Source organism: Xiphophorus hellerii, chromosome 9 (assembly GCF_003331165.1).
Source record: "Xiphophorus hellerii strain 12219 chromosome 9, Xiphophorus_hellerii-4.1, whole genome shotgun sequence".
NCBI classification, from domain to species: Eukaryota; Metazoa; Chordata; class Actinopteri; order Cyprinodontiformes; family Poeciliidae; genus Xiphophorus; species Xiphophorus hellerii.
In genome coordinates this window covers 14,595,274-14,607,133 of record NC_045680.1, presented here as the reverse complement: position 1 = coordinate 14,607,133, position 11,860 = coordinate 14,595,274, and the positions used below count along the sequence as shown (strand labels likewise).

At 40.8% G+C, this 11,860-nt stretch overlaps 1 protein-coding gene across 2 annotated transcripts in view; it reads left to right on the top strand.

The window, feature by feature from the left end:
- Positions 1-11,860, top strand: part of cep350 (centrosomal protein 350) — a 36,852-nt gene that overhangs the window by 20,523 nt on the left and 4,469 nt on the right. Inside the window, exons 20-35 of one of the 2 annotated variants that reach the window (XM_032571396.1) lie at positions 91-227; positions 1,298-1,405; positions 1,485-1,705; positions 1,875-2,089; positions 2,263-2,541; positions 2,640-2,789; positions 2,905-3,056; positions 4,242-4,364; positions 5,951-6,207; positions 6,513-6,712; positions 6,862-7,006; positions 7,533-7,681; positions 7,799-7,932; positions 8,276-8,337; positions 8,439-10,246; positions 10,653-11,174. In XM_032571396.1, the coding sequence (XP_032427287.1) occupies positions 91-227; positions 1,298-1,405; positions 1,485-1,705; positions 1,875-2,089; positions 2,263-2,541; positions 2,640-2,789; positions 2,905-3,056; positions 4,242-4,364; positions 5,951-6,207; positions 6,513-6,712; positions 6,862-7,006; positions 7,533-7,681; positions 7,799-7,932; positions 8,276-8,337; positions 8,439-10,246; positions 10,653-11,174 (4,662 nt within the window). The remainder of the gene's footprint in view (positions 1-90; positions 228-1,297; positions 1,406-1,484; positions 1,706-1,874; positions 2,090-2,262; positions 2,542-2,639; positions 2,790-2,904; positions 3,057-4,241; positions 4,365-5,950; positions 6,208-6,512; positions 6,713-6,861; positions 7,007-7,532; positions 7,682-7,798; positions 7,933-8,275; positions 8,338-8,438; positions 10,247-10,652; positions 11,175-11,860) is intronic. The other variant, XM_032571397.1, reaches the window with a different exon arrangement.

Below are 11,860 nucleotides of genomic sequence, written 5' to 3'. Positions count from 1 at the left end.
AAAAAGTCAGAGGAGAGACAGAAGAATACTGTGTAAACAGTTGAATGTTTACTTAATGACTGGTATCTCGTTTTGTCTCTGGCTTGTCAGATGACAGACCTGGCACGATCCCAGATTGCGGGGCATTTGATAATCCCACCTGTTGCCACTGATTCTGCGATGTTGGTCCAGCAGGAAGAACTAAGTAGTTCCTACACAAAGCAGCAAGACAAGGCAGACTCTAGCAGGTAAACCACAACATTCTTTGGAGTTCATGCACAACCCTCAACTGAAAATATTGATCTTTACACGTTTCCACATTTGTATTACTTGTTTAAAGTGGCAGTATTATGCGAAATCAACTTTTTTTTAGGTTTGCGTGTTCTAATGTTATTTCCTCATTAAAAACATACCTAGAGTGTTACCTTGATTATTTTATGCATATTTCAGATGTCCTTTAATCTCCCATGGCAACCATTTAGCTGTGCAAAACGCCTGGGGGGGAGGGGCTCAAAGTTGTAGTTTGCAAGTTTCTGAGCTTCATCCTTACAGAGCAGTTCTCCCCTGCGACTCCTCCGCTCAGCTCCTTCAGATTAGCCAGCAGCAATTAGCAAACACCTAGTGGATCTGCGCATCAAATCTATATATATGTAGATAGCATTTTTATAACAAATTAAGTTAACTTAGTTACTTGATTGTGCTTTAAAATGGAAAACACTTAATACACCGATCGGGGTGCACCGATCACAGTTTCTGACCAAACTCCGATTACTGATCTTTAAAAAGTCTGACCTGTTGTTTTCGATTTTGCAGGTTTTTTTTATTTTATTATTTTTTTTTTTCTGAAATCTTGCTAGATATAGCAAGAAAGTCGCTGAACTGATAACAGTGGGGTGACTATTATTAACTGTGAACGTGTAGACATGAAGTGGTGGGCCGGTCTATCAGTCAAATTTGTCTTACGGGAGAGCAAAAGAGGCAGTGGTTGATTTTTAGACCTTTGCTGAGGTAGATAAGATCAACTACACGTGTAAGTATCGGTCGATCACTGATCTCCCAAATTTAAGGGAATTGGCACCGATAAGTCATCTTTGCAATAAATCGATGCACCCGTACAAAATACTGCACTTTTAAAGTCATGCTGCATCTATACTTACGTCTAGGCTAAACTAAATTCTAAATTGAGTAAATAATTCCAAGAATTGTTCAACAAGTTGTACAATTTTTGCAAAATTGTTCCAAACATCTCACAAACTTAACTTTGATGCAGTAAATAGGTTTTTGTCTAACACATTTTGCTTTCTGGATTTTATTTTAGATTTAAAAGTGAGGTTTCAGACCGCAGGACCAGGTCTGGAGAGCCCTCAGCTTCACAAAACGGCCTCAGTCAGTCTGACTCTCCATCTTTCAGAAGACCAAACATCAGGTACCAATTACCTTCCTTCTCTAGTTCTCCATCAAAAAGCAACAAAATACACTAAACCTGCTTAATTCTCCATCCTCAGTGGATCTCCATATGGAGGCATCCAAACCAGTCCATCACATGCTCCATCTGATCACACAAAAAGGCTGAACACACAGTCTGGTGAGAGAAAACAGAAGAATGAGAGAGTTGAGGAGAGGATGAAGGCGGAAGCAGCCAGCTGCTCTATTGAGGAGGATGTTGTAACAGCAGCAAATGACTCACTCTGCAGCGAAAGTATTGCCTCTGCAGGGGACGAGAAAGGTACTGAACAGCAGGCACAGTCTGTAGGTTCACGCATCCACTTAGTAATCAGAAGCTAATGGATCTCTACCACCAGCATAAAATCCCCAACGGAAAAGCACTGTTGCCCTTAATTGTTCTGGCATTGAACAGTAAAGGTACAATATACAAATCTTGTCTGGTCCATCAGGAGACACTACATCTGTGGCCACTGAGTACTCTCTAAAGTTCGATGAGTCCATGACGGAGGACGAGATAGAGGAGCGCTCTTTCCGTTCTCTGCTGCCGTCCGAAGCTCATCGTCGGGGAACTATGGAGAAGAAGTCGCACCATCAGAAGGAGGGGGACGCAGTCTGCCTCAATGAGACGTTGGTCCCAGAGACGGGGTCATGTAATTCCTTCAAGGTGAGAAGATGCTGCAGACATCCATATAAACTCTTGTTCTTCTGTTATCAATAAAAATCATTGCAAATAATTACCATTCTGTTTTTTACAACCTAAATGGCATGTTTGAGCATGTTTTAATTTATTTTAACCACAAACAATAACATTTCTTCCTACTCTTGGCCCTCCTGTAGTCTCATGATGCACACATAGCCTTTTCTGGTGGGCAGGACAGCTTTTCTCAGTTCACAATGGAAATGGTGCGTCAGTACATGAGGGATGAAGAGGTAAGATTGCAGCACCAGAGCTCTCTGCTCCATCTACGGCAGAAAGCGCTTAAGGAAAAGACGAGGACAGAAGTAGCCTGGCTTGAGCACCAAAAGAAAAAGCTGAGAGACAAAGGAGAGGATGACAAAATGCCACCAATCAGGAAGAAGCAGAGGGGACTTCTTCTGAAACTCCAACAGGAGCAAGTATGTTGGGATAAAAATTATGCTTTGGCTATTACTCCTGTCTTTCTCTTATAAGGGGCCAGTGTTTTATCTTATTATGCACCATGATGTTTTCACAGGCTGAGATCAGGAGACTCCAGGAAGCCAACAGAGCAGCTAGAAAAGAAAGGCAGTTGTTGCTGAAACAGCAGGAAGAGATTGAACGGATGAGAAACTCAACACTTAGACTGAAGGAGCGTCTCAAGTGTGCAGAGGGAGACATTCCCCCTGTAAGTACTCACTTACCCTCAGCAGAGGGAAGGAAGAACAGATTATTTGCTCTACAGAAGTAGAGCCTAAAGCAATAAAGGAACTCCCTTTGTGTGTCTCTTGTAACATCTGTAGGAGACGCCAGTGTCAGAGCCTTCAGGGTCTGAGCTCTCACAGAGACTTCCTGGTGAAGTCCGCACCTCCTCTCCTTCACTCTCCATTTCTGGAAGTGAGACCAGCAGCATCATGCAGAAGCTTAAGAAAATGCGATCTCACATGGATGAAAAGTAAAGATTTTGTTTTCAGTTCTATACATTTATTGGTACCATTTATCAAGATTTCATTTATATATTATGGCATAGTCCACTACCTTTAATTTTTGTTTTTCATATAATTTTTTTCCATCTTATCACAAGTTTAACATTTCATCTGTGCTTTACTGTCAGTGTGCTGATATTGCTCTATTGTTGCACTTATACTGCTGCAGTTAACTTTAGCTTTTACAGCTTTTTATATAAAAAAACTTTGTGAGAGATTATGAATATGTCTTAAAATATGAGCAATTAATATTAACATTCATTTTCAGTAAAAGCAGATAAAGATCAAAACGGATCCCATAGTTTCTTCTGGGCACAGGGATCAAACCTTTACCTATAACTGCTTCAGGACATCTGAATTCAAGGTGTGACGAATTGAAGGTGTGTGACTTAATCACTTTGTGTTTAAGTCACTAACGAACATAAATGCTTGCTTATGAGGAAGCTACGGTTTTTAATTGAACCGTGTTGGATCAGGGACACATCTAAATGTTTTATACCCCTGCTATAGGGTTTAGTCTTGTTTAAGACCTAGCAGTCTGAACTATTGCATTTTCTTAAGTTTTCACATTTAGACCTCAGCTATAAAGACTAAAGACCTTGTTGCCAGTTTGTGCTAACGCAAAACAATTTCTAACATTTCTCACAAAATACCTGCATTTAATTCTATTTTCAAATATATGTATACTTATCAATGATGTCATGGAGTCAACAGTGGAGAAGAAAATGGTAAAAGTAACAATTCCAACCATACTGGTAGTTTTTTGGTGTTTACACACATCAGTTAAAAGTTTTATCAGATTGTTGTAACACTAACTCACAATTCCTACCACAATAACATTTTTCCCAATAATAATAATAAACAGTAGAGACTGCCATTCCGCAGTCTGAAGCTGATCCTAGCTGACTAATTTTTTTTTACCAAAAAAATATTAATTAATCTCTTTACACTTAGCTGTAATGACACATAACCATTTCCTCAACACTTTCTGTGCAATAGAACCACATTTACTCATATTACTCTCTCCCTTTCTCTCTACATGTTCTTTCCCTTTTTATCTCTTCACAATGTGTGTGTGCGTGCGTGTGTGTGTGTGTTTCTGTACCTTTATGTGGCTTTTTTGACTTTGTCTGTTGCGTGCTTGTGTGTTGTAGACACTGTTCCCCTGTCCACTACTTCTTCTCTGTGTTCACGGCCCACCACTGGGCCTCCCTCAGTGTCTGTCTTCCCAACCTCCACCCTAAATTCCAGCTCTTTATCTACAACCAGTTGGTCAGGTACTGTACAGTGCTCTCTTTCTCTACCTAGCTCTGCTTGGCTCCATTCCTTCTCCCACCCCCACTCCAGGGAACATGCTTGTGTGATCCACTGGGACTTTGTGGAGGGTGGGCTGGTGGTTAATGCCTGATTGAGTGTGTGTGAGTGTGTGTGTTTTTCTTTTTTGTGGGGTCTTAGGAGGGTCTTTGGGAAAAGAGTTAAAATGAAAGCTACAAAGGCGCCCATGGAAAGCTGCTAGAATAAAATAAGCTAATCTTCTGACAGTTTCAACTTTGAATAAAATTATTTATGTTTATTTTGAGTATTTCAGCATTTACTTAGAAGGGAATCCTTAAGTTTTATTTTGTGTGTCTGATATTCATGAAAGTACAAATTACTTGCTGCTTTTGATGGTCTATGGTTATGTTTATTTAATAGGAGTCTTCCTTGTTGGATGGGAACTTCACTTATTTCTTTTCTTCAATTTAAGTATTTTCCCCTTTTCTCCTCTCTTTATATGAATTATGTTTAAAAAAAAATCTGAGGCCCTTTCTAATTGCTACACATCAATGGGCTGTTCAACTGCGGCCCAGTTATCGATGACAGACACATTTTGCAATGAAACACTTTGGCTCACAAGTGAAAGATCTTGTAGAAAACAGATCCAAGATGGTGTCCTCCATTTCTGTAATGAGCTCTGTAAATCTTATCCTGCTTCTTTACTATCCAACTGTTGCATCGAATGGATAATAAGTACAGATGGTGCCTGGCTGTAATGGAGTTTAGTGTCCGAGTTGTCATCAGTATGCATTAGGTCAAGAGAAAAGCTTCCTAATTAGATCACGGCTAAATAATACTGCATTGTAATAGCACCCACAGCTGTGGTAGATAACACTGCAAACACATCTACAGTATACTTGACTTCTGTTGTTATCTACAGTTACAATGTTTTGCATGTAGAGCTTATAGAGTATAACATGGTTTGGAAGACAAGGACACATTTTCAGAACAGATAATAAAATATTAGAACGTAGGCGTTTTTCAAAAAGACAAAACTGTCAATGAGTTTCATATATTTTCATTTCATCTTCCAGTAATTGCTAAATATGTCTGATGTGTGTGAGAGAACAGCAACCTACCCCTAGCTTTGAGTCTGATGCATGAATTTGAAATCTACACCCTTATTTTTCTACTCCTCTTTCAAACTGAGCAACATTTCATCACTTTTTTTATTTTCTGGGTATATTATTTTTATTTGGAGAAATATTTCAGGCATGTATGGAATGTGTGTGTTTTTTTTTCCCTGTGTGTGTTGCACAAAGGTTTGAGGTGAGTTTGCAGTAATAACTGGGATGTCTTGGTGATTTGGGTGTTTTAGATTCTTTAGAGGTCCTGTTTAACATTTATTCTCTTTGTCTTGTTTCTTCTTTTTCCCTCATTTTATGCTGCTATTTTTAATTCATTTTCCACTTTCTTCTTTCACTCTACTCCCATCTTCATTTTATCTTTTCTCCTTACATTTCCATCCTCTTTCTAAATCTATTTATCCACTTCCTCTTCATCCTTTGGTTCTTTTGCTTTTTGTTTTAACCCTGCGCCTCTGCAGGTTTCTGACCAAGCGCGAGCAGCAGCTGATGCAAAGGCGACACCATGCAGAGGAGCTGCTCCAGTGGAAACAGCAACTGGACAAGGAGGAGGCGGAGGTACGAAGGATGGAGAAAGAGGCCGTGGCCGCCTGGGACCAGAGAAGACCTCGGGACAAGGACCATAAAACACCTGAGAGCATTGGAAAAGAGATCAGTGAAAATGAACTGCAGGCCTCTAACCACCAAAGCTTAGAGGCCAGATCTGACAGTGAGAAGGGTGAGGCTGTGCTTTCAAATCAGTTTATTTCCTGGTTCTTATTGGAGGTGTACAGGATAGTTTTCTTAGATTCAACCAGATTAAACTTTGTAATTAATTTTTTACAACTTTTCCACTCTACATCAGTTTTTTTATTTCCCCTATAAATTACCGTAAAACAAGCTTATCTTTGATTCTGTAACAATATATTCTGCAGCTTTGCTTAACAGTCTCAGGTGTGAATTTAGAACCCATATGTTTTTTTTTTCAAGAATTCATATAATTATCTTTCAAATTTAAATTTGTTTAATTTGTTTACTTTTCAGAGCTTGTAAGTGAGGACAATTGCTCCTCAATTACGACCGAGTCCAGTATACACACAGAGGCGCCGGCTTCTCAGCACCCACTCAGTACGTCCTCAGCACAGCCAGCTTCAGTCGCTGAAACACCTCTGGCCTCAGTTCAGAACAGCCATGCTACCTACACACAGGACTTTTCCACTGAGTCACAGTTACCTGCTGTGAAGGTAAAAGAAATGTTTTGTGGTCACACTTGTAAGTTTAAAAATGTTGAGAATGTTTTGTTCACACACACACATCCGTAATTGATGCACATATTTTATCTGTAGTAAACATCCCTCTTTCCATTCTTCCTCTTCCTGTTTGTTCTTTGCAGTCCTCTTCAGTCGAAGGCAGCCGCAGCCCTGCTGCTTCTCCATTAGACAGCAGCAGTAAGACCAAGATGCAACCCCGCTCCACCTCCCGGACACACAGTGAGGTTTTCCCTGAGGTCCTTGGAGCTGCCACAGCTATGCCGTCTGGTAAGTTGCTCTTCAGAAATGCACACATTTTAGAGACTTGGTGTTTTTTAAACTTGTTTTTAGATAAATATGGGCGAGATAAAGCACAGAGTGGACATAATGCAGCCTATTGTTGGCACCATGTGGTTGAATGTGATGTGATGCTGCCAGAAGTACATTATGCGAGCACTTTATTGATGCCTAACTGCTTTGCTCTGGGATAGGAGAGGGAAAAACTACATTTTGCTTAATGTACAACTGAAGTTTTGCTGGCTCAATTTTGCAGTTAAATGTTTTATTCATTTAATTCACCGTCAGGCCGCAAGCATAAACCTTTAAGCTGCATAATTCTCTTTGTTCATTGTGTTTATGAAAATGAACTTTACTCTCTCTCAGTAAAGAAAATGTACAGTAATACCCCCAAAAATGTGTTCTAGTTTCTCTGGGCGAAATGTGGATTATCCTCTACGAAACACTGGACTAATACTGGGTTCACCTCCTAGCTGTGATTGTTTACATCTGAATTTTCTTGTTGAAAACATTTCAGACCAGAGTGACATTGAGAGTCGTATCAAGGCACTGAGGGAAGAGCTGAAGAAACGTAAGATCATGGCCCACCAGCTGAAAAAAGAGCAGAAGAAGCGGCACAAGGAGCGCCTGAAGGCACAGGAGGCAACTCTGTTGAAGAAACTGGAGGTAAATATGTTTGGATAATCATATATGCATTTGAAATAATGTCTAACTCTTTTAATTGTTTTGGCAAATTCATAATAATTACACCTAATTTATTTGCCTTTTGGTTTTTTTTCTAAGAACTACAACAACTTTATTGAGAAAACGAAGGCGGAACTGAACAAAGAGCCAGACTCAACTCCTGAAACGACGTCACGCATAAATGATTCCAACTACATTTTGGAGCAGTCATCTGTTAAACCCTCTTCACACAGGTACAGGAACAAAATGTAGGAGCTGCTTTCAGTACAGTTTCGTATAAAATGCAACAACATACAGAATCCTGCATAAATATTTGTACTTGGTGTTGATCTTATTTTTTATGTAATCAGGTGAATTCTGACCACAACTAGATGCACTGAAGTTTATTCAGGAATATCTGAGTGAAGGCAGACTGAAAGCAAATTCACATAATAATTTTCAGCTTTGTATTTTGTAAAGAACCATGTATAATTTCCTACTTCACATTAGAATGAAATAGAAATGCCTTTGAAAAGCACCTTATGTACATCATATTTAAAAAACATGGGAATCATTTTAATGCAAACTCCTTCTCAGGGCTGACGCGATCAAAAGCTCCGCCTCTGACCGGACGCTTATTGATGCATCATTAGATCACAGTGAGTAGTTTATCAAAGAGTTGTTTCCATATGAAATCTATTTAAAAAGTAGCATCATTTTAAAAAGATCCTACAATAATGCTGTTTTCCTGTTGTGGCAGATGGCATTCCTCAGCCGAACCATAGCAGAACCGCATCCAGAGATTTACCCGAAGATTCTCCCAGTGTCGTCGTGTACAGCAAACCAGAGAGCGATCATCTATCAGAGCCTCTCTCAAGATCTTTTTCCAAGCCAGAGTCTGAGGAGGAGAAGGCTTTGTCTGATCACAGATCTGACATTGAGGAAGAGTTGGATGTGGAAGTGAACTCCAGGTCTGAGGATGAACAGTCTCACCACCTTCTCAGACTCGACTCTCAGGAGAACTTAACTGCATCTGAACGTGTTCCGCCTTTTGCTAAGGAGGAACATGAGCAGTCTCTGTCTGGCAGTTTAGATCAGGAAGAGCTGAAGAAACAAAACAAAATACCCGAGGCGGAGGAAGCTGTGACGTTAAATAATATTACACCCGGAACTCCTTTTTCAGCTGTTGTCAACCTGGAAGCTTCACCACATTTAAGCCGCAGCCCTTCACCCACTGAGCACCCTCTCTCCCCACACTCAGTGGGTTTCTCACTCAATAAAGATCCACTCATAAAGGAAGTTGAGGCTTCTGTTGGAACAGACGGTTACCAGGAGGACTTTGAATCAGCTAATTCTTCCCCTAGGGACGACCATATTTCTAAGCATGAGTCTCAAACCTCCATTCCCCACACAGAAACTAAGCATTCAACTAAGGAATCATCCAGGGCAACCCCTCCATTTGACCATCAAGATGAAGAAGAAGAAATACCTGAAGAGATGAGTCAGCATTCTGGCATCAGTGAAAAAAGCCATCATTCAGAAAAGTTACTGGAACTCCAGAAGAAGGAAGAAGATATAAAATTAGACAATAAGACAGAGTTTCCCAGCCATGCACCTGCTTTTGCTCCTCCCATCGAAGATGAAATGCTAGGTTTCCACCTTGGAGACCGGGTTCTTGTTGGAGGTGTTCAGCCGGGCACACTGAGATTTAAAGGTCCGACCAGCTTTGCCAATGGCTTCTGGGCTGGCGTGGAGTTGGACAAATCTGAAGGGAGCAACAATGGCACTTATGATGGAGTTGTTTACTTTGAGTGTGAGGAATCGCACGGCATCTTTGCTCCTCCAGACAAAGTCTCCCACCTCCCAGACAAGTTTGAGCTCTATGCAGATACCACAGAAGATGAGGACTCTTTCTTCGACGACTTATCTGATAAAGGCGGGAAAAAACACAAAAAGATTAAAGACGGTTCTCAAAAACGGGAAGATCCAGAAATGCAAAATGAACAAACATCTGACAAGGAAACTAAATCTAAAGATGAAATGGTTTTGGATGAGAATGATCAGATTCCACTCAAGACCAAAGCCCACCTCAATTCACAGCACCAGAAAGAACCTGAGCATCAGATTTGTAACGGCAACATGAAGGACATCATTTTGGACTTTACTGATGAATCCCGCACATTCCTCATCCCGGACGAAGATAGAATGGAGGAGAAGAATGAGAAGACGACCGCCATTATTGAGAGAAACGATGTTGACATCGAGAAGGACTTGATTCCTACGGATGAAATCAAGACTGATAAGAGAGAACAGAAGAACAGGGATCTGGTGGAGACATTTGCAGATGACCTCATCAACAACTTTATCAAAGATTCCTTTAAGCAATGTGCTGAAATAAAGAGGGCTAAAGAAGGAAAGATCAGAAATGCCAACCAGTTAAATGGATGTTCGTTTGTTGAAAATAACGACGAGAAATGGGTCTCTTCAGTGGAGCAAAAAGACAACCTGCCCTTCTTTCTGCCGGCTGAGAAGGAGGAGCTGTCTTCTCCTGAACTGTGCAACAGATCAGTGAGTGTGTTTCTGATACTCGTTTAAGAAGAATTTTAAAACTCTTGAAGTAAATCTCAAATAACCTTTGATGATGCAAGTTTTAGAAAATGACCTCTGGCAAATCAATGAGAAAACACCAGCTGGGATATGACTTCTAGTTCTGGCAAATAGAAGTTGTTTATTTGAGCTGGAGGTTTTTTAGTGTGTACAGTCAAAGTCCAGCCTTGTGTTGACAGACTATTGATGCGCTGGTAAAACTGAAAGTTGTTTTATCTTTGGAAGCAGAAAGCACAGAAACGATTAAAGTGTAAAAGTATCAAACACAAGGATATGATTGGACTAGTGCTGACCTGTTACTTGTGCTTACAAAAATCTTTGATATTCTCTAATTTGAGACTGAAAAAAAGTATTTTCTTCCCCCCAGGAGAGTCCAGTGTTTGGCCCCAGTGGTCAAGAGAAGCTTGCTAAGCGTCTGGCTGAGCTGGAGCTGAGTCGTGAGCTGCTGGAGGATCTCGGTGATGATCAGGACTGGTTCGATGAGGACTTTGGGCTCAGCTCACGGAGACAGCAGCAGAGACTCAAACAGAAAGAAGAGCTGGGAGGTGAACTCGGGAGGTCAGCCTCATCATCAGGGCCGCACATGGGGGGGATGGTTTCATCGTTAGGTGGGGAATCACAGGTGAAGACCCCACCGAGACCTGAGCTACCCCTCCCCTTACCTCCCAAACTACCTGAGCAGCCCGCCATGGTTGTGCCCCACTCGGCCACAGAGGTGGAGAAAATGGTCCATTCTGCCACACAGGAGATCTGGCAGACCTTTGATCTGGGAAGGGAGGGGTCTCTTATCCTTGAACATCTTCCAAAGCCGACGCCTTCCCTGGAGTATTTAGGTAAAGAGTCCAGCAGCCAGGACCAGGAAGCCCTGTCCATCAGCAGCTACAAAAAGGTAAAACTAAGAGGGGACAAACCAAGAAGATAAAATTGACTAAAACAACCACACCAAAGGTCCGTCTAAAGAACGTGTCTGAGTTTTTGTTTTTTTAAGTAACTAAAAGGATTAAGAGTTTGTGTCATAAGTCCAAGATATCTTGGCAGTTTTTAACTAGAAACATTGAGAGCACTGACTTACCCAGGGATTTTATGAGCAGTATTTATTTCTTGGCTCCAATACCAAACCAAGTCGCTTAAGATGCTAATACCGAGTGCCAGCCTCTCCTGCTTAGTACAGCTCAGAATTATTCCTGTTCATAGCAGATGTTTACTAATGTGTCTGGAAAGAATAGCGTTTTGGATTGGCCCAGCCAGAGTTGTGAACAGAGCTAAATGTTAGTCACATTAAAGAGACTTTCCAACTTCAAAGACTCATCACCAAAAATAGTCAAAATGCCAATGGAAGTTGGTCACCAATTATAATAAAGGTTGGCTTGCAGTAATGACAGTAAAGATTTTTCCATATAATTTTTTTCTAAATTGGTGCTCCTTTTACACATTTCCATTTTTTTTGAGAGTTGAAGCTTTATGAGCCGCACTCTTGGAAATGGGCCACAACTTTTGAAAACTAATTGTGCAAATGCAACTGCATGGATCGGTGTGGGATCATATAAAATCAAACAACAGGAACCAGGAGTTCAG